General features: G+C 40.9%; 1 protein-coding gene across 1 annotated transcript in view; it reads right to left on the bottom strand.

Moving 5' to 3' along the window:
* myo3a (myosin IIIA) overlaps window positions 1-23241 on the bottom strand; it is a 115199-nt gene that overhangs the window by 41056 nt on the left and 50902 nt on the right. Inside the window, exons 8-18 of the mRNA XM_072678687.1 lie at window positions 18092-18157; window positions 17778-17933; window positions 17438-17476; window positions 15588-15687; window positions 11920-12036; window positions 11493-11597; window positions 10407-10490; window positions 8401-8603; window positions 3122-3220; window positions 2878-2992; window positions 158-284 (exon numbers count right to left, since the gene is read on the bottom strand). Coding sequence (XP_072534788.1) covers window positions 158-284; window positions 2878-2992; window positions 3122-3220; window positions 8401-8603; window positions 10407-10490; window positions 11493-11597; window positions 11920-12036; window positions 15588-15687; window positions 17438-17476; window positions 17778-17933; window positions 18092-18157 — 1211 coding nt within the window. The remainder of the gene's footprint in view (window positions 1-157; window positions 285-2877; window positions 2993-3121; window positions 3221-8400; window positions 8604-10406; window positions 10491-11492; window positions 11598-11919; window positions 12037-15587; window positions 15688-17437; window positions 17477-17777; window positions 17934-18091; window positions 18158-23241) is intronic.

Raw genomic sequence — 23241 nt, 5'->3', positions numbered from 1 at the left:
GGACTAAGTGACCACTCTGCAACACTAGCATGATAAGATCCTAACAATGGGCTAATCTGCCTCTTGTGTCAGTGGCATGACGACACACCAACACTGGGATTAACACACAGCCTCTTCGTTTTGTAGCATTAGCATGCAAACAAGAGGGCTAACTCACCGCTCTCCAGCACAGCCATGTTAGTGATGTTGCTCTTGTCAGTTTGATGCTCGGAAGCCACTGAGGCAAACTCGATGTCACCAGCATTTAGGATCGCAGCCAGAATGCTGTACACACTCCCCAGTTCCTGTGAAGGTGAATATCGAGGGTTATGTGTGCTCACACAGAATAAAGACACAACATGTTGACAAAAGTATTGGGACATCTGCTCATTCTATGTTTTTTTCTGAAAAAAATGTCTCTACTATCCAGGGAAAAAAGCTTTCTACAAGCTTTTGGAGGAGCATTCTCAGCTGTGAGGATTTGATTGCATTCAGAGCGACAAGAGTGTTAGAGAAGTCAGGATGTTGGATGATCACCACCCCAGAGAACACAGCTCTTCCACTGCTCCACAGCTCAATGCTGGGGGGGCTTTATACCCCTCTGCTAGTCTATGCCTGGCATTAGTAGGAAGCATGGTGCCAATAGGTTCATGGTTATCAGCTCCAGCAAAGAGTCCTAGTCTATTGGCAATATCTACATAGCTGAATGCATTCATTAGAAGAGGTGTCCACAAACATTTGGACATGTAGTGTTTATCAAAATGTACCACTTATGAACTGGCTCAGGGCCCTGGTTTGTGATGCATTACACAGGTGCTCAATAATGAGGTATTTTCATTTGTCTGATAAACTGTGCTTTTGGGATTCCCAGCCAAACACATTTGGCATCTCTGCGAATGTCCCGCAGCAGCCAGTCACCGGCGGGCTATTTCTACAGCTGTCTTTTCCATTAGATGACGTCCCCACTGCACGCCACCTTCCATTACATCATCAGTCAGAGCACTGCCACTCACGAGCCCACGCCGAGGCCGCTCCCGTCCCGGCCGAGCAACAGCAAAACCGTTCTGACGTTTCAGAGACGTTACATGTACTACTGCTCACGGTCTGATTTCTCCTCTGTCTCTGCTGGTTCAGATGGATGCTTGTCTGATTATGTTAGGTTTGAGGGTTTTTTGCTTCGGCTGGTGTAATATTATGTGTTTAATCCCAATCACTACAATTTATACATGTTTATACATCAGCTTTGGCAGCTACAAAAATACACTGTAGGTCCAAATCTTCAAGTGAATTCATTCAGCTACTTTAAATTGCACACAGCTCGTCTATCGAATAGGACTCTCTGGAGATAAGCATCAACCTATTGGCACCATGCTGTCTAATAATGCCAGGTGTGTACTAGAGGGGTATAAAGCCCCCCAGCATTGAGATGTGGAGCAGTGGAAGAACTGTGTTCTCTGGAATGATAAATGGTTGGTGCTCCACCCAGCACTTTTGGGATGAGTTAGGGAGTTGGGGATGATGAAGTGGGGTGGTGGCCATCCAATATCCTGACCTTACTAATGCCCTCAGTCGCTGACAACTGCAATCAAATCCTCACAGCAATGCTCCTCCAAAATCTAGTAGAAAGTCCTCCCTGGACAGTAGAGACAGTTACTCCAACAAAAGCAGGATCAACTCTTTTTAATGGCCTTGATTTTAGAAAAAACACCAAATAAATTTAGGGGGTGTCCCAATACTTTTGTCCAAATGTATTGTCTTTTAACTCTTTAAAATGTGATCCTGGAGTAGTGTCTATGCTGCATGTCTACATTGGAATTTGAGCTTTCTGCGTTCCACCATGTTTTCTAGCCCTGTATGAAAGAAGCTCCAAGTTGTCTTTATTGTTGGATGCACTGAAATATGAAAAGCATATTTCTATACATATCATCTCTGTCCCTCATATTTCCTAAATGTCAACTTTACAGGAGAAGGACAAAACCTAAACTTCCAATGGAGCATTCCTATTGGTCCGTTTATCAGGAAATTCTGACAAAACATAAAGAACAACCAGATTTACATTTTTTCAATGAGTAAGAAATGTCAGAAATGAAGATACAAGGTTTTTGCTGGACAGCGCTGCATTTTTCTGTTCATAATGGCAAAATGTCCAAACAGGCCCTGACTCTAACTGGTCTTTAACTCACATTAGCAATGCTAGTAAACTGAGGTAGAGTGCTTCATAATGCTTATCCTTCTGTGTAAAACATGTTTATAGCTCGCAATAGAAATAAACCAGTGGTGTTAAAGATAATACATGAATTATTATTAATGATTAATTGTTTGCATGATATATTATTTAATATGTTTAGTTATTTATTTTTTTAAAAATTAAATACATTCTTCTTTTTTAAATGTAATACATTTTAAATGGAAAAATAATTTAAATATGAGCAATGAAGATCAAAATCAAAATCAAAAACAAAATTACATTAATTAATTAATCACAATTCATCCTTTGAAGTTCTTAACTTATGCCCTGTAACTGTGAGAAACCTAATAATGTTCCTGGCTAAAATATCTAATCAATATTTAGTGCAATTCAAAATTTGATTTGAAAATTGAAAGTCAATGTGGTTTATTAAAGATGATTTTGAGAAGAGAATAAATTACTTTTGGTCTAAACTTATTCTAACTAATTGAACACATTAAATTAGTAATATAATAGTCCATTTACATGTTCATTATACTAAATCAGCCCATCAGCAAAAAAAAAAAAAAAAAGGTTTCATGCTTCAAAAATAATTACAACAATATTCCTGTATTTTTCAACTCTGAAATGGGTCAATTTGACCCGCGACAAAACACGAGGGTGAAAGAAGCTCATTATTATTAATATGTCAATTAAACAGCACAAATTACCTCAAGTGTGAAGCCAATCACTTTAAAACACTGTTCCACCGCCTCAAACTGCTCCTTATAGAAGGCACTGCCCACGATGTCGGGCACCAGCTTGACATGTTCATTCTGCAGGTACCTGAAATTACAATGGAAAAACAATGAAAACAATGGGCACTGCTGAGGGGATGGGAAATGGGAGTGCGTTGGGGGGCAGAGGTGGGATATAAATAAACCGGTGAGATTATAGAGCTCGGTGGGAACCTACTTAGGAGTTTTACTGTCAGACAGCTTGTAGTGGGCGAGCTTCTTTCTCTCCGCCAGACCGGCGTAGATGTAGTAGAAAATATGAAAATTGCGCTCTCCGCTGTGAGGGAACAAACAACCACACAGAAAACAGCACAAGTTCTCAGTTGCAGAACTTAAAAGGAACAGAATCACTGCTGTTATTCACCAAGTACAGGAAGTACAAGGCATTCGTCTCAACACACAGTACATTCCTCTACAAATCTCTACAAATAAAATATAGAAATTAATTAATATTAATATGTTTTAATACAGACCAGCACTGATCGAAATGAGACATTATAATTCTCTTTTCAATACCCTTGATTTCAGAAAAAAACAATAAATAAGGAGGTGTCCCAATACTTTTGTCCAAATATATTGTCTTTTAACTCTTTAAGATTTGCGTTAAATATGTAGTGTAGTGTGTAGTATTTACTGCTGCACCGTGTGTACCAGTGTCTGGGGTTGGTGTTGTGTAGTATATACAGGAGATATATAGTGGATAAGAACACCACCTACTCTGTGGCAGACTAGGGTTCGATTCCTCAGCTAGGCATGCACACCACACTTTGGGCCCTAACCCCTAACTCTACATTCTCCTTCCTGTTTAACATGGTCCAAATGGAAGAGGCTGTAGATAGGAGCGTCAGCCAAATGCAGTAAACGCTACAGTATTGACTGTCCTGTAGCTGGTTCTGCACATGTAAACACAGGCCATGTGCATAAGGCCCTGGTGCAATGCTGTTTTGCTCCACTGTGTATGCTTACTGTACTCTACTGTAAAGTCAGAAAATGAAAGTCTCTGATTTTTGCACTGAACCACTTGCGGTTCATCTTGATCTTGAAGAAAATTGGATTATTTTGAGTATATTCTCATTTATAAATAATTGCTGCCAAGTGAAAACTCTGTATCTCCAAAATGGCAAAGCTTTCTTAACTTTCAATGGAAGTCGAGGTAACAATATTTCATCCCAAGTCATTTTGGAGCATTTCTATTGGTCTATTCAGCCTGATGACATAATGGAAGGAGCATCTGTCTGATTCACATCAAGATTTGTTTATGAGACAGCGACTCATAAAATTATATTTCATAAGGTTCCATTTTAAATAAAAGCATTTTAGATGTCTAAACCTATAATAGAGGTTATTTTTTTCTGGAATGATCCTGAAAGTTTCATATAAACTCTATTTAACTCTAAAAATGGAGATACAAGATGTTTATTTGACAGCGCCAATGTGCTTTCTATAGTTTCTATGGTGACATCCACACCAAAAATCATTGTAAATCAGGTAAAACTGCCAAATAAAGATTCTGATTCCTGATAGTGTTCTGATCCTGATGGTGTTTAGTGTTCCTGCTTCAGGTTGATGTTCAGACATATTACATTAAACAGGACTTAACGCATTCAGTGCTGAGATTCAGTGCAGTATAGTCTTGTAGTCTTCAGGGGACAAAGATAAAGACAGAAAGGTTTATATATATATATATATATATATATATATATATATATATATATATATATATATAGCTATACTGTATGTATACTGTCACTATCATTCAAGAACAATAAGAACTTTACAGGAAAAGGAAAAAACCTTCCTAACTTTCAATGGACGTCAGAGGAAAAAAAACCTCAGTATTAGTAAATTCCCAGTTATTTTGGAGCATTTCTATTGGTCCATTCAGCATGACGACATCATGGAAGGAGCATCTGTCAGATTCACATCATGCCAAAAAGTCAAAGCAAAGATTTGTTTATGAGACAGCGACTCATAAAATGATATTTTATAAGGTTCCATTTTAAATAAAAGCATTTTAGATGCCTAAACCTATAATAGAGGTTATTTCTTCTGGAATGATCCTGAAAGTTTCATATGAATTCTATTTAATTCCAAAAATGGAGATACAAGATGTTTATTTGACAGCGCCAATGTGCTTTCTATAGTTTCTATGGTGACATCTATACCAATGTATATGTATATGTGTTTATGTATTATAGCTATACTGTATGTATACTGTCACTTTCTTGCAAGTACAATAGGAACTTCATAGGGAAAAAAACCTTCCTAACTTTCAATGGACGTCAGTGGACAAATACCTTATTCCCAGTCATTTTGGAGCATTTCTATTGGTCCATTCAGCATTTTGACATTATATAAGGAACATCTGTCTGATTCAATATTATGTAAAAAATTTAAAACCAGCGTAAAATGGAGATTCAGGTTTTTTTTTTTATGACAGTGATAATATAATATAATTTGTACTGAAATTACTTTACAGGAGATGGAAATTACCTTCTTTCAATGGACATCAGTGAGAAAAATACCTTATTCCCAGTCATTTTGGAGCATTTCTACTGGTCCATTCATCATGAAATCTGGACATCATGTAAAGAACAACTGCCAGATTCACTTTATGTCAAAAAAAAGGTTGCGTGACAATGAGCACTATTTTATAACGCACATGTTGACATGTGTGCCAAAAGAAACCATTGTGAACCATGTAAAACTGGTCAATAAGGACTAATAAGCACTGCACTGCACGGCCTAAAGTTTAAAGTTTATACTAAATTATACAAGACTTAGATTGCAAACTATTGTCGTAACACATTTGATTCACTGCAGTTTAGTATTGTGGTCTTCAAGGGACAGAGTTAAAGGCCTACGTATGTATAAGTAAGCAGTTTTTCACTTTCTACTGTAATATGAATCAGATTCTTTGCATTATGTCACACTGCAATGATGAATGGACCAATGGAAACTGCTCCCGAATCACCCTGAATGAAATCTTTTAACATTGACTTTCACTGAAAAGTCCTGTAAAGTCAATATATCTGGAGATGTGAGGTTTTTGCGTGGCAGCGTGCCGATAGGTAGAATGTAACTGCATAAAGCCAAATTCTTGGCAAATTCTCAAGCTTGTGTTGAGATCAGTATTTTGGGGGAAAGCAACACGGCTGTGCATAATCAGCCCCCTCAAAGTGCAGTTTCTAATTACCGTGTTTCTCCTCTGTAATTAGCGTTTATGTTTCTGCCTTTGCTTGAGAGAGATTTCAGTGCTGACGTGAAATGAATGGCTAGATTGATTATGCTATTCAGATCAGCCCGCGCTGAGTCATTTAAAAACACACCAGTTTACAGCCAGCTTTATACTCTGTAGGTAACGTCTGTCTTTAGGAGCGATGCACAATCCAGAGGGTTAAGGTCACTAACAAAGCCTGTGAAGCCTCAGCTTTCCATTAAAGGAGGAAGAATCTCATGCACTTCTGTTATACTCTAGTCTGGCTGAGCGAGAGAGAGAATGATAGAGGAGAGAGAGACAGAAGGAAAGACAAAGGCTGAGAGAGAATGAGGAAGGATTAACCCCAGTGAGGTGTTGGATGTCAGAGGCTTGACTGAGGGAACCTGAATCACTTATTTACAGGGTTTTCTTTATCCCCTTCAACTGCAAGGGTCTATATATGGGCCCCCCCTTCAACATCTGCACTCCTAAAACAGGGTTCTTTAAAGGTTCTTTAGTAATAGTAAATATAATGCTTTTTTATATATAGAACCATGACATCTCAGAGTTTTACTGGTTCTTGGCTTTGTTACAGTTCTTCTATTACAACCTTGTTTAGATGATTTTTATGGAACCTTCTAAAAGATTCTGTTTAGCACCAGAAAGGGTTCCACTATTGTTGAAGTCAAAGACCCCGACAGTACTATACAGATCTCAACAAGTGAAATTATCGACCATGCGTATAATGATAGATAATAGATCGTTAATAAACCTAAATTGTAACCATGACTTAGTTGTTAGGGAACAAGATAATAAAGTAGTGGCCACAACTTGGTAGGGTGTGGGAACAAGATAATTAAGAAGGGGCCACAACTTGGTAGAGTCTAGGAAAGAGATAATTAAGTAGTGGCCACAACTTAGTTACGCATGGGAATGAGGTAATTAAGTCATGGCCATTACTCAGTAAGGTGTGGGAACAAGATAATTAAGTAGTGGCCACAACTTAGTAGGTTGTGGGAACGAGGCAAATACGTTGTAACCATTACTTAGTAAGGCATGGGAACAAGATAATTAAGTAGTGGCCACAACTTAGTAGGGTGTGGGAACAAGATAATAAAGTAGTGGCCACAACTTGGTGTGGGTGTGATAATGAGATAATTAAGCCATGGCCATTACTTAGTAAGACATCAGAATGAGATGGTAGAATGGTAGAACTTGGTAGGGTGTGGGAACAAGATAATTAAGAAGGGGCCACAACTTGGTAGAGTGTAGGAAAGAGATAATTAAGTAGTGGCCATTACTTAGTAAGGCATGGGAACAAGATGATTAGGAAATGGACACAACTTGGTAGGATGTGGGAATGAGATAATTAAGTAGTGGCCACAATTTGGTAGGGTGTGATAACAAGATAATTAAGTCATGGCCATTACTTAGTAAGGCATTGGAATCAGATAATTAAGTAGCTGCCACAATTTAGTAGGGAGTGGCAACAAGATAATAAAGTAGTGGCCACAACTTGGAGGGGGTGTGATAATGAGATAATTAAGACCTGGTCATTACTTACATTTACATTTATGGCATTTAGCTGACGCTCTTATCCAGAGCGACTTACAAGGTTACTCGTATTACAGAGGTGGGCCAGTGTAGTGTTAGGAGTCTTGCCCAAGGACTCTTATTAGTGTAGCGCAGCACCCACAGTCACCCAGACTGGGAATCAAACCCCAGTCTCCCACATGGTGTGGTAGCTCAGTGGCAGGTAGTGGTGTTATCTGTTGCGCCACACCAACCACCACTTAGTAAGACATGGGAACGAGATAATAAAGTAGTGGCCACAACTTGGTAGGACGAGATCTTGTTCCCATGCCTGACTAACTCGTGGAAGCGATTTAGCTGGGTTGATTAACTTCGGGCAGTGTCGCAGCCCCAGTTTGCGACCTTCAGTTAGCACTACGAAACTAATATGTACGTTAAGGAGCTGAGAGTAAGGACCTTAAATGTAAGACTACATATAGGCCCTTCAACTATTACACTGTGAGTGTCTAAGCTCATAGTCATTATATTAGTCAACGGACAGGTGCTGATTCCCACTGGCTTCTATTATCAGTGTGTTCTGAGCTGAGACTGTTTTCTGTCCTATCTGAAGACAGGAGAAATATGTAATTGCCCAAGATCATCTACTGTATGATAAACATAACAATGGGAAAGGTTGGCTTGAATACATTGGGCTCAAGCTGGAATAACAGACTCTAGAGACTCACACAGCTTGGTGAATGACACGGGACTTCTCCAGGAGGTATTCTGAGATCTGAGCACCCACCACTGTCCCCCCACACGTGAACTTCATTTCGAGGTACTTTCCGAATCGGCTGGAGTTGTCGTTAATGACCGTGCAGGCGTTGCCAAAGGCTTCCACTAGGTTGTTGACCAGCAGGATCTTCTCTTGGAGGGTTCGGTTGTTTGCCTGTAAAGATGAATAGCAGCAAACACACACTCACACTATTGATTAGGCAGTGAGAACATACACAGAGCGGTAGGTGGTCACCTCAACGCCCGGGAAGACATTGGAGGTTTGGCAGTTCAAGGGAACCTCGGGAACCGTGGATGCCTCTCCCAAGTCCCAAGCCCACTTCTCTAACCTTTAGGCCATTGCTGCCCCATAAATGTTTCATCTAGCAAAGGATGGCTTTGGAACATCAACGTCTGGGATGGTTATGGGCCCATTGCTCAGCTCAGCTCAGCTACACGGTCACCTCCAATCGGACTTGATCCCACAATCCCTGGCTAAGGAGGCTGCTGACTTATCTATTACAGTGAAACCCTGTAGTCTCTTAGTCTTCTATTAATGCAAGCATTGTCAGCTTGTAACAAAGGCAATGCTGTGTTCTTTCACACCAATTTTCCGCCCCTTCCTATTCCTTTTCAAATGGAAAACTGAGAATGTAAAGGATTTTTCCATCACTGTGCACACACTGCCATAATAAGAGAGGGGTGTGTGTGTGTATGAGTGTGTGTGTGTGCACCAGCTGAGACAGCTAGACTTTCTTAGCTAGTTTTCTGATTACTGAGGCATTTGGAACATTTGGGGTTTCTACTGAGTGTGTCCAGTCTGATTGGTGTACAAAGTGTTTACAAAATTGGTTTATCTCTTTTTAGGTTGTTTGCTTGCCTGCTAGCTTTCCTTATCTTCCAGAAGTGTCAAGTAATGAAGTACCAATACTTTGTTAGCTTACGTAAGTAGAAATGTTGGTTATCTAAACTTTACTGGAGTAATTATTTATTTTTCAGCTGATTTTTTACTTGTACTCCTCACATTTTCACCCAATTATCTGAACTTTCTCCTCCTTACATTTTAAAAACAGCCTCGTTCCTCCTATTTCATTCCCCTTTGTTTTCATTCCGGCTCGTCATCAATAAAAACCCTCTACAGATAAATCTCTCCATCCGGAAAGTGTGAGTCTGACTGTGATTGGATGAGAAGTGTAAACATACACCATTCTGACTCCCTATTGGTTTATAAGAGATCCATCACACCTGCACACGTCCCGTCACTCTCCAGCGAGCTCACAGCAGACGTCTGTAGTCTAGTATGAAGACTGTGTCCGTGGCAGAGACTCAAGAGAGCTGCAGTGAAACGTCCCGACTGAGCCCCACATTTACATTCCAATAAAGCTTATTGATCACACGCCTCTGAAGTCTGACTTTCTGCAGCTTTACAAAACTTCTAGACAACGACTCCTCATATTTTCCTCCATGAAGCTCATGTTAATGCTCAGTAGAGCACAGAGACGCTCCTTTAATAGAGCTGATATTACTGAAATGCTTCATTTTCAATGGGCAGATCTGCAGCTGAAACAGGAGCCTAGTGCAGCCCAACATTTTTAACATCAACATTTTAATAGAACATTCTCCTCATTATGACTTTTAGAGAAATTGGTTTTTGGGGGGGTGGGGGGGGGGGTAGTGCACTATAGACCCCTGTGGCGCGGCCTAAGCTTTCGGCCTTTGTTTTCTTTCCATTACTTTTACTTTTCTACTTGAAGTCGTTCTGAAACCAGTACTTTTACACTTTTACTGGAGTAAAAAGCTTCAGTTGGTACTTCTGACACCTTTGTTATTACTTACTGTCCATTGAGTAATTTGGAGATATAAAGTTAAATCAAGCATTGTTGAGAACTTCAACCCTCTAATTTAAGGTGGTCAGACGTCTGATGGCTATTTGACTTCCTCTCATGTCTAAAAACACAAAATAAGACTTTGGTCAGACCTTTCCAAGCACCGTGAGCTGCTGGACCAGCAGGTGAGCACTCTCCGTCTTTCCTGCACCACTTTCTCCACTGATCACGATGCACTGCACATAAGGAGGAAAAGCAGTGGTCAACACTAGTGCACTAGTTAGCAAATTACCACGCTAACACTGCTGCCTCTGTTTAACAGTAGCTGTGATTAATAATATGATCTCATGCAAAAACGCTGTAAGCTTCTGCTTTTGCTCATCAATAATCAATAAAAGGTTGAACTTAAGGCTACATAAAAAAAAAAACATTATTTTTATAACTTCTTGCCGATGCAGGAGTTCAGTGAGAGCCTAAGTACAAGTACACTCATTCTGGCAGCCTGGATCGGAGGGCTCAAAGCCACGATGTAGACGTAATGTCAGTACCAGAAAGTCTCTCCGACATAAGGCCTGGGAAGCATCTGAGCCATACACAATACACTGGAGTTACTCCAGTGTCAGGACAGAAAAAACACCCAAGCCACGATGTACAGTTGCTCTGGTGGCTAGCCCGGAAATATATTAGCCGTGAGTCACTCTGTAGGTGTAGTTGGAATACATCCCAGCCACAGCGAGGTTGTGGAGGAAACATCCGAGCCATATTGATGAGTCAATTTGGCGGCAGGCAATGGAAACGTCCAATCTGTGATGTAGAATTGGTCCAGGGGCAGGCTTGGGAAACATCTGAGCCATGATGTAGAGTCAGCATGGCGGTTGACCATGGAAATATCGAAGCTCAAGCTACGATGCAGAGCAGTTTAAGTGGCGGGTCTGGGAAACATCCAAGCTACAGGCAGAGTCACTCCGGCATGTTGGTTAGAGAGCACTGGGCTGTGGAGCAGTGGTTCCATGTCCTCTTCACACCAGAACCTGACCTCACTAATGCTCTCGTAGCTGAGTGCAATCAAATCCTCCTTACATTAATGTTCCTTCATAAAGCCTTCATAGTAGAGCAGAAGCTGTTACTGCAGCAAAGGTGGACAAGCACCCTATTAATTCCCCTTGATTTTGAAAGAAACTCTAGATGACCTACCACCTATTGGACATAAGGTGTTCTAGAAAAGTCTGGCACCCCACCTGATCAGCATTGTAGGACACCATGGACTGGTAGGCAATGTCAGCAACTGCAAATATGTGAGGAGGGTTCGCTGTTCGCTTGGCCCCAATGTAGACCTTTGAGTACTGTCAGAGAGAAGACAATGTCATTCAGACTGTGCACACAGACGCCGAACACAAATAACACACAGTGTCTAAACAACAGTCACCAAAGAGGAGTGGGAAAGAGGAGGGAAGAAGATGAAATGGTAAGGCCCTGAAGCAGAGGCCACAGTGGTGCAAGACAGATCATGACTGTCAGGGAAGGCAGAGAAAGAGAGCCGAAGAGAGTGATGAGCCACTAGATGGGAGGCGGTAGTCAGTGGATATCTGTAATGAAGCATGGCCGTCTTTAGTCTATGCCGTGTGACACTGCATGCTCATATACACACATAAACACACACTATACCTCCTGAGTGTACAGATCCATCTTGTGGAAAGGATTTACTGCGATGAGGATGTCCCCCACATATGTGTAGATCTCGTCCTTTGAGTAGCGCTTCTGCAGCTGCTCTGTGATCGTGTTCTACAGAAAAGAGACATTAACGGCTTCATTATTATTAATATCATTAATAACAATAATGAGAAGAAGACAGACTTTGCTTATATAGTACTTCCAGACATGCATTAAATGGACAAAAGTATCAGGACACTTAAAGAGTACTAAGAAGAGTCAGGATATTGGATGATCACCATCCCACCTTATCATCCCCAACTCATCTCACAAGTACTGGATGGAGCTCCACCACCATCATTCCAGAGAACACTTTTCCTTCACTGCTCCACAGCTCAATGCTGGGGGGCTTTATACCCCTCTAGCCCATACCTGGCATTTTTGGGCAGCATGGTGCCAGAGAGTCCTGTTCTGTTGGCAGTACTTCTCTATAGGGAGTAGACAAGCTGTGTGTGTGGGTGCATTTAAAATAGGTGCAACTTAAAGTAGCTGAATGCAGTCATTAAAATGGGTGTCCACAAGTATTCAGACATATAGAGCTATATAATGCTTATAGTATAGATATATAATGCTTATAAAATAGAGAAATTTGAACATTATATATAAAATATTTAAATAAAAATATATATGTATATACAGCAATAAACAAATATACTCAGGAATAAACAGAAATGCAGGATGATTGAGGTTAAGGTGAGATGTTGGGTATGATGTGCAGATGTGAAAAAGTAGTATAGTAATAGTATATAGTCAAGTATATTATTATTTTTTATATTATTATGTTTTAAAAAATTTTTTTATTTTATTATTATTATTAGTAGTAGTAGTAGTTTCTTTATTATTTTTTATTATGATCGTTGTTGTTATTATTATTATTAATAATAATAATAAAACATCTAAATAGAAATATACTATAACTAGTAAAAATATCTATGCTTTTAGCTCATTAATAAGCACTGCCTATTATATTAGGAGCCTGGCAGTAAAGTGTTCCAGAGCTTTGGTAATGACGGCCGAGCACTCGGTCTGAGTTTCACCAGACAGTCTGTACTTTCCACCTAGTTTTATCTTAAAGCACAACCTGGAACATGATCTTTTAAACCTTCTGAGATATATGAAGGTGCTGATCCATTAAGAGCTTAAAAACCCAACAAAAGAATCTCAGAATATGCCCTCTTGTTTTTTACATCTCAGTCCTTTGGCTGCAGTATTTTGAGTTTCGGTCAGCCTATTGTAGTTAAAGTAATCCTATAAACAGTGTAAACAGTGGTGTATCACCAATCAGTTTCTCAGAGTCCTGCATCACCTGTGCTGTGTTCCTAACATAGCCGATAGTTTTCTGTCCTCACGTGCTTACAGAAAATGGGCTCTGGGTTTTGTTAAAGTGGCTCTTTATATATGTGATCTTCACATAGTGATTACTTCCTACCTTTGATTTACAAGAACAAAAGATTTGAATCTAGATTGTTTAGGTTTTACTGGAGCTACGAGGCTTATGTAGCTTACAAGAAATCAAGATGAGGACAATGGGGACAAACGGGCTGTCTTCTTGGGTTGGGACGTTGTGGCCAGGGGGACTTCAAGTAGGACTGTGGCTAAAAGAGTGGGAGGGACTTCAAGGATTCAAGGAGACTTTATTGTCATTCGCATCACATGTGGTACATGGGGTGGAACGAAATTGTGGTACCCAAGGACCCAGTTTTACCCAGACAGCAGTACTTAAATAAATAAAATATACATAAATATATAAAAATATATGTAAAAATGAAAATAAAATACAGAGAAAAGACCTCTGAGCTAGATTACTGGCTGACAGTTGATGGTACTGGTTAGATAGCGTAAGCCTTGCTGTTTGCTATGATGCGTTTATTGTGTCTGTAGGTTACTCTGATCCTGAGTTCTGAAGTCTAGAATACCGGCGGTGTGGGAATCGGGTTCAGTGAATGGATCGGTCGTAATGATGCGCCTAATTATCCGATACCCGACCCAGCAATTTTGTTAGCGCCAGGACCGATATCTGATCCTAGTATCGGATCGGTGCATCTGTAACTCCAGCTTATGTGGCTGACACTGCACACTACACTACACACTTTCACCTAAAACAGTAAATTTGATAAATTTGATAGTTAAAATATTAAAAAAGTGAAGCCATTTGAGAGGTTGACCAAAACAAAACCCCTCATAGCTTCAATTTGATCAGTTTTTCCACAGTAAAACAACACTTCATCCATCATGTAGTGACCTTTTGACCTAACAAAAAAATAGCTTGACTCAGGAAGGCCTTATTAATTTGCTGATGAGCTGAATCGGGGGAAACAGCAGATGACAGCTTGATGACAACACAGGCCCACAGCAATCATGGTCCACGTGCCTGTGCACAGTTCGCAAGTGCATTCTACTTACAGGCCTCGCAAGACAGATTCCCAGCCTCACCATCCCAGCCTATCAGCTGCCTCCATCACTCCAAGGACGTTAAAATAATAAAGTGAGCCTCGAGTTCCTCCCGGCCCAGCCTACAGCTGAGACGGATGGAGAAAATACATCTCCAGGTGTCTGAGCGATTTGTATCTTTCAATAAGTCAACGGGAGCCGCCTCAGTGATAGATCACCACAAATGTGTTTTTCCGCAAACAAACTGTTATTGTTCTCTAATCTGTTCCTTCATTTCTCTGACGTTTAAAAAACAGGCCTGCTGGGGCCGGTTCTCCTCGCACGACAGTCTCATTGAGAATGTAGCGAAAAAGACAAACCATATTGAATAAAAAAATCTATTTTACAATTTTACAAGAACATCAGATGTGTGGCGGAGGCCGGGGGTGTTGAGCGTTAGCTGTCAGTGTTATGTAGCATATAGTTGGTGGTTCCCAACACTGAGCCTTGAGTCTTCAGTACAGGATTTTTAGGAGGTTTAGTCTGTCAGTTACACACTGCAGGTAGGCCTATCATGATAGATGGATGAAATATTGCCTCAGAATTAACAGCATTAAGCGATATTACTGTGATTTTAGAAGCATTTGCTGCTGATATAATGATAATACGCTTTTGCAGCTATGTTTTCGTATATGGACTGTATGGACTGAGGAGTTGAAACTACATGAAAATTTGAAAAAAAAAAAAACTTTATATTGGACAAAATAATAAAAACACCAAAGAAAACATAGACAATTCTGTTCTCATGATATGGACCCTTTTGTATTTGACCTCAGCAAGACAACTTGATTAGCTAATGCTAGACAAATCAACTGCTGACTAGCAGGGACTAGCTAATCTACCCAATTCTCCTCCGTCAGATTGTCCATTGTTTTTATTGTCACAAATTTTGAATATTGCTTTGGTTTCCACTTCCACCCAAATTAAATACAGGCAACGTCCAAACCTTTGTGTCTTTTAATTCCTGAATGCCTGGAATCTGAAGGTCTACTCTTATACTGCATGCAGTGCTTCATTCAGTCCATCAGACTGAAGATTTTTATGTACTGATAGAGCAGAACCAACCCTACCGTCGCTGTAAGCATCACAGTATTGACCACATGCACTGCCTCTAATTGAATCAGCTTTGTTCTTGTTTCTTTTCCTCAGGCTGATCAGAGTCACCAGCACTGGGCAGGTGGGATAATACTTACTTCATCAAGCACTTCCAGGGTTGCTAGGTCATCCACATCGTCCACTGCTTGGCTGTGAGATTTCATGTTGCTGCCTTTTTTAGTGTGGATCCTCTCATGCCTGAAACACACAAAGAATAACAATCACAACATGATAGAGGTGTGAAGGTAGTATGGATGAATCAACGGACCAATTAAAGAGCCAAGGCTATGCAAAGAGCTACTGCAGCGGTGCCTGGAGAGTACTGTAGGTGAGGTCTTGCTGGCTGATGACACAAATTTAACATGTGGTCTTCACAGAACTTCACAGTCTACCCACATAAAGCTAGCTCTTTATTAAAGACAGGGTTAAAGGAGGTTGATACTACACTATATGTCCAAAAGTTTGTGGACACCCCTTCTAATGTATACTTTCAGCTACTTAAAATAAAGTGCCAATAAAATCCGACTCTAATGTCTAATGCCAGGCGTGAGCTACAGGGCTATTAAGCCCCCCAGCATTGAGCTGTGGAGCAGTGGAAGAACTGTGCCCTCTGGAATGATGGTTGATTCTCCATTCAGTACTAGCTGGGGATGATGAGGTGGGGTGCTGATCATCCAACATCCTGAGCTCACTAACGCTCTTGTCACTGAATGCAAACAAATCCGAAATAGTAGAAAGTCTTCTTCCTTGGACAGTAGAGACAGTTACTCCAGCAAAAGCAGGAGAAACTATTTTTAATACCCTTGATTTCAGAAGAAGCAATGAATGAGCAGGCGTCCCAATCCTTTTATACTAACTGTGTGGTCAGAGTTGATGGTGGTCTACACATATTTACAGTATTTCTAGCCACTGATCTATGTTAAAGTCAGAGTTAAAGGTGGGTTATCTATATTATTTATAGCTACTAAGCTAGCTGAATGTCACGTTTCCCCAAATGGATTGTTTAAACATATTTGGCATGTATTATATTGGCCAATTATATACTTTTACTTTATTTTTAGGACTTTTATTATCATTCTTCTTCTTCTTCTTCTTCTTCTGCTTATTATTATTATTATTATTATTATTATTTTAATTATTATTATTAATCATCATCATCATCATCATCATCATCATTATTATTATTTATTATTAATAACAATAATAATAACAATAAACAATAAAAGTAAATTATATTACTACTTATTTTTTTCTTATTATTTTGTTATAGTTTTTAATACATCATTTAACATTAAATACATTATTATATTTGCATTTATATTTTAAGCTATATTTTGGTGTACATGTGGATACATATGATAAACACTTATATCCACAAATATATAAATATATGGTATAAGTCAGATTCTTCTTAATCCCATTAATGATTAATAAGAAATTCAGTGTTCAGCCATGTCTGACCAAAAAAAAACCCAAAACAAATATATATATATATATATATATATATATATATATATATATATATATATATATATATATATATATATATAAACAAGATTAGACATGAATTTGGTTCTGTCAGGTCCTAATTTTCAGGCTTTCTTTTATACTTACCAGCTGAACTTAATGTCACATTACTACAGCGATCGATTTAAATACAGTTAAAATGTGTTAATGTTAAATAATAATTATTTTCACAATTTAACAACGTTGCTGACTTTGATTCTGCTAAATCATCTGAATTTACATGTCAAATCAATACAAAATCATTCAGACATTTTCAAAACAACAACAAGGTTTACCTAATTAGTCGTAGTTAGTACTCTACAGCAGGTCTACAGCTGCTACAGCACAGGACTACAGTCGTTCTAAGAGCTACAGGGATGTAAAAGCTAGCTTCAGCTTCAGCAGTCTGACTACTGCATTACGGTAAAGCAAATTCCCCTACCTGTCAGTACTGTCTCTCTTCTCAGTCTTTCCATGATGGCTTAAAACAACAGAAATAAGGTGAACATCTTAGTCACTCCGCATGACACTGAGCTTCTGAGCTTTCAGCAGCCCGACGTTTAAACAGGTCGGACGGCATTGAGGCCTTTTGTGCAGCGATAAAAGCGTGCCAGTTCCAGGGACCGGACACCATTCATTCATATGGACCATGAGCTTTATCCAGTGAACTGCTCCATATCAACAGGAACAGAATGATGGGAGTTACTCCGGAGTTCTTTTCCAGGAAATGGAGAACATTTTGGTGGTTCACAGAACAGCTTTTCCAGAGGGTCAGAAAGTACCTGGTCTTCTCGATGTTTCCCATCTGCTGGTTGAGGTCGATTAGCTCCATCAGCTGTTTCTGTAGAGTCTTTTCTCGGCCTGCGATCTGTCTGATGAAGCCATGCTTGAGGAGATCCGGAACGTTCGGACGAAGCTCGAAGTCCTTTATCAGACACCTGCATTAACCAGTCATACACACACACACACACACACACCACATACCCCATTTGTGGACGTGTATCAGGAGTGAGGAACATGAAATCTTTAATATTAAACCTATATTTTGAGTCATCTGACCATCTCAAGCACATCAACTCAGCATGACTTCACTCACTTGCAGATGAAATCGTTAAACTGATCGGACCAGATCTCGGGCTGGTGTAGGGTCGGAGGAGGGTTCCTGTTTGGGAAAGAAGGGCGAGAGATAAGGGGAAGACGCAGAGCGCTGAGCCGCTGCAGTACGCGGCCACTGACACCTAAAGTCACACAGTGACGGTAAAGGACAGTGAACAGTACAGTCTGTCACTGCACTTATAACAATACACAGCATCAAAAGTCAAAAGTTCAAAAACCTTGTTGAATGTGTCATGATCGTCATCTTAAAAGCATTTGATCTGAAAGCTAGGGTGACCATATTTGGGTTTTTATAAAAGAGGACACTGGGGACACACTGGGTATCCACCGTAGTTAGGAAGTCGTGTCTATGGGGGGGTTCAGGTAGGACTAAGTTGAAGGTTCAGCTGAAAGGAGCTGATTGGGTCATATAGGCTAATACGGCTATTAATTGTTTTTGCTAAAAGGTAAATGTGTACCCCTCTGGCGCAGCAAATACAATGCTTCCATTTGTGTCTATATATATATATATATATATATATATATATATATATATATATATATATACAGTGGGGGAAAAAAAGTATTTAATCAGTCACCAATTGTGCAAGTTCTCCCACTTAAAAAGATGAGAGAGGCTGTAATTGACCTCATAGGTAGACTCAACTATGAGAGACAAAATGAGAAAAAAATCTATAAAATCACATTGTCTGATTTTTAAAGAATTTATTTGCAAATAATGGTGGAAAATAAGTATTTGGTCACCTACAAACAAGCAAGATTTCTGGCTGTCACAGACCTGTAACTTCTTCGCTTTGCACACGGCAAAACATGCCACACCACAACACCCTTAAAGTAGAAAGAGCTCCCGAAAAAGCCGTGCCCTCACCATTCAGATAAGCATACAGATAGACACTTAACAGCATCCCTAAGGACCTGACAAGCCCACACTGCTGCCGAACAATCGAGCTAATTAGACATAATTTAGTGTCCCGCGTAAAGAGCCTTTTAGCAGCGGCAGCCCAACCTTCAGTGAGGCACTCCAGGCGAACGGCCACTGTGTTCACCCCCCCCCTTCTGTCCCGTGACAGCGATTAATTACATTAATGGTGTGTGTGTGTGTGGGGGGGGCATACATCTCCGCTTATCACACACTACACCCTGCAAAGACAGGGGCTTGACAGACGCTTAAAAAACGAGTTTTGTTGCACAAACGCTCAGACTATTAAAACGCTTTCTTATCAGAAGGCCAAAACACAGCCTGGAAAAAAGGAAAGGCTGAAAAACAAGGCGAGAGATTTGCAACTGAAAGCAGAGTTGCTCAAAAGGGCATTTAGTATCCAGCTGACGTGCATTTTGTTTAGACAACGTTCTCTTTCCTTTCCCGGTCTTGACACTATGGAGGAGATATAATGAATATATATAACAACTCACTGCACAAGCGGCTGCAAGCGTTTATGCCAAACACAGATAAAGAGGAATGAAGCACTTCAACCGCACATAATCGGAAAAAACAACGGACCAGGTAGAAAACAGCCATATGCAGTGATGAGTGCAGTGTGGGTTCAGTGTTCAGTGTGCTGATGAGTGCAGTGTGAATACAACGATGAGTGCAGTGTGGGTTCAGTGTTCAGTGTGCTGATGAGTGCAGTGTGAATACAACGATAAGTGTAGTGATGAGTGTGGTGATGAGTGTAGTGTGTATGCAACGATGAGTGTGGTGATGAGTGTAGTGATGAGTGTAGTGATGGGTGTGGTGATGAGTGTAGTGTGTATGCAACGATGAGTGTGGTGATGAGTGTGGTGATGAGTGTAGTGATGAGTGTGGTGATGAGTGTAGTGTGTATGCAACGATGAGTGTGGTGATGAGTGTGGTGATGAGTGTAGTGTGTATGCAACGATGAGTGTAGTGATGAGTGTAGTGATGGGTGTGGTGATGAGTATAGTGATGAGTGTAGTGTGTATGCAACGATGAGTGTAGTGATGGGTGTGGTGATGAGTGTAGTGATGAGTGCAATGATGGGTGTGGTGATGAGTGTGGTGATGAGTGTAGTGTGTATGCAACGATGAATGTGGTGATGAGTGTGGTGTTGAGTGTAGTGTGTATGCAACGATGAGTGTGGTGATGAGTGTGGTGATGAGTGTAGTGTGTATGCAACGATGAGTGTAGTGATGAGTGTAGTGATGGGTGTGGTGATGAGTGTAGTGATGAGTGTAGTGTGTATGCAACGATGAGTGTAGTGATGGGTGTGGTGATGAGTGTAGTGATGAGTGCAATGATGGGTGTGGTGATGAGTGTAGTGATGAGTGTGGTGATGGGTGTGGTGATGGGTGTGGTGATGAGTGTGGTGATGGGTGTGGTGATGAGTGTAGTGATGAGTGTAGTGATGAGTGTGGTGATGGGTGTGGTGATGGGTGTGGTGATGAGTGTGGTGATGGGTGTGGTGATGAGTGTAGTGATGAGTGCAATGATGGGTGTGGTGATGAGGGTAGTGATGAGTGTAGTGATGGGTGTGGTGATGAGTGTAGTGATGAGTGCAATGATGGGTGTGGTGATGAGGGTAGTGATGAGTGTAGTGATGGGTGTGGTGATGAGTGTAGTGATGAGTGTAGTGATGGGTGTGGTGATGAGTGTAAGGATGGGTGCGGTGATGGGTGTGGTGATGAGTGTAGTGATGAGTGTAGTGATGGGTGTGGTGATGAGTGTAGTGATGAGTGCAGTGATGGGTGTGGTGATGAGTGTAGTGATGAGTGCAGTGATGGGTGTGGTGATGAGTGTAGTGATGAGTGCAGTGATGGGTGTGGTGATGAGTGTAGTGATGGGTGTAGTGATGAGTGTAGTGATGAGTGTAGTGATGGGTGTGGTGATGAGTGTAGTGATGGGTGCGATGATGGGTGTGGTGATGAGTAGTGATGGGTGTGGTGATGAGTGTAGTGATGAGTGCAGTGATGGGTGTGGTGATGAGTGTAGTGATGAGTGCAGTGATGGGTGTGGTGATGAGTGTAGTGATGAGTGCAGTGATGGGTGTGGTGATGAGTGTAGTGATGAGTGTAGTGATGAGTGTAGTGATGGGTGTAGTGATAAAAGATGAGTGCTCCAGCTAAACTCATCAATTAACACTGGGAAGGAGGAGCTGAGAGAGAAGGGGATTATTATGGTTTACAAAAAGCTGCATCATTTAAAAAATATTTATTATTTTTGCAGTTACAATCAGGATCATTAGCATTTTGTTTTTATATATTATATTTATTTGATCATTAGTGGTTATTTTGTGTTTGTCATCAGAAGACATCGCTGCACTGATGGTCCAGTGTTATATGGATTTCTAGCCTCTGATCATTAGGGGAAACTCTCCCTTAGAGATTACCCCCCACCCACCCCCCAGAAGCCAAAAGGAGCAGAATGGACTGACCCTAATTCACACACATCCATCCTGCATCAGACAGCTGCACTCATTCAGTCGGGACGCATGGCGTACGGTCATGTGACGGCTCTGTAACAGGACAGCGCTCTTCGAGGGTTCCTTATTGATTCATAAAGTGTGAACAGTGAAGAACCACTGAGAGAGAAAGCCAGAGAAACTGAAGGAGAGAAAGAGACTGTGTGTATGTGTGTGTGTGTGTGTGTGTGAGTGTGAGTGTGTGTGTGTGGCCCTGCAGAAGCTGTAGCGTGTGCAGCAGCAGTCAGATAGATTAACACACTGCTCTGTGACGACTCCCCCAGTGTGTCCTCAAGCAAAACGACTGCAGTCGCTTTATGTGTGTGTGTGCATATTTCTTTGTGTGTGTCTTGGGGATGCGGGGTGCATGTTTCTTTGTGTTTTATAGCGTGTGTGTGTGTGTGTGTGTGTGAGTGAAAGCAGGTTAGGAAACAAAAGTGCTGCACCGTCTAGATGACACAGGGTGATAACAGGGCTGAGTGTGAAGTCAGAGGACAGTAAACAATCAGCCTTCACCTTCAGCCAGAGACAAGCTCACACACACACACACACACACACACACACACACACACACACACACACACACGCTCTACCCCTCACATTCAGCAGCAATCTGTACTACAGCAGTCTACAGCAGACGAATATGAGCCTACAGCAGCCTAAGAGCAGCCTGGAGGAGTCTCCAGCACTCAGACAAACATAGCCATTAGCAGTGAAAGCACGCCGGCTATCTCCTCACAGCTCCAAGGCCCACAGCAGAACAGCAACATCCATCCCTGTCCAACAACATCCAAACAATCATCTGTGTCAAAAGGTGGTATAACCCCCACCCCTCCCCTCGTGGCAGCGTATTCCAACGGCTAACATAAAGTAATATTAATATTAATAATAATAGAAGAGTACATTTCCTAAAGCAAGTGATTTCCACTTTCAGGCAGTTGCTAGGCGGTTGCTACGTGGTTGCTAGGTGGTTGATACAGTTTGCAAAGGGGTTGCATAGACTGTTACTATAGTGTCCTGGGTGGTTGCTTGGTGGTAGATATGGTTTGCCATAGGGGTTGCATAGCTATTGCTAAGCTGTCACTAGGTGGTTGCTAGACTGTTGCTATGGTGTCCCAGGTGGTTGATATGGTGTTGCTAAGTAGTTGCTGTGGAATTGCCGGAATTATGCTATGGCATCCCATTTAATTGTTAAGGCATCGCAAAGTTGTCGCTGAGAGTTGCTAGGTTGTTGCTAAGCTGTTGCTGTGGTGGCCCAGGTGGTTGATAGGGTCTTCCCAAGAGATTGCTGTGGTTCCCCTATGTGGTTAGATGGGTGTTATTAGTATATTTGTATCACCATAAAGCAACAATGTAATAATAATAATAATAATAATAATAATAGCCAATTACATTTACTGAAGGAAGCTGTTGCTATGTGGTCACTAAGGTAAAACTATACATTTTCATTAGGTGGTTGCTTGGTGGTATAATGGTTTGCCATGGGGTTGCATAGGCTGTTACTATAGTGTCCTGGGGGGTTGATATAGTGTTGCTAAGGAGTTGCTATGGAATTACCAGATGGATGCTATGGCATCCCCTATGATTGTTAAGGTGTCACAACAAAGTGGTCGCTAGAGAGTTGCTAGGTTGTTGCTAACTTCATGAACTTCATACGCCGACAGCAATGTGTGTGGAGAAAACCAGACAGCAGATCCGAGCTTTGGTGTCA

Source organism: Salminus brasiliensis, chromosome 5 (genome assembly GCF_030463535.1).
Source record: "Salminus brasiliensis chromosome 5, fSalBra1.hap2, whole genome shotgun sequence".
NCBI lineage: Eukaryota > Metazoa > Chordata > Actinopteri > Characiformes > Bryconidae > Salminus > Salminus brasiliensis.
This window is presented reverse-complemented; position numbering and strand designations above follow the sequence as displayed.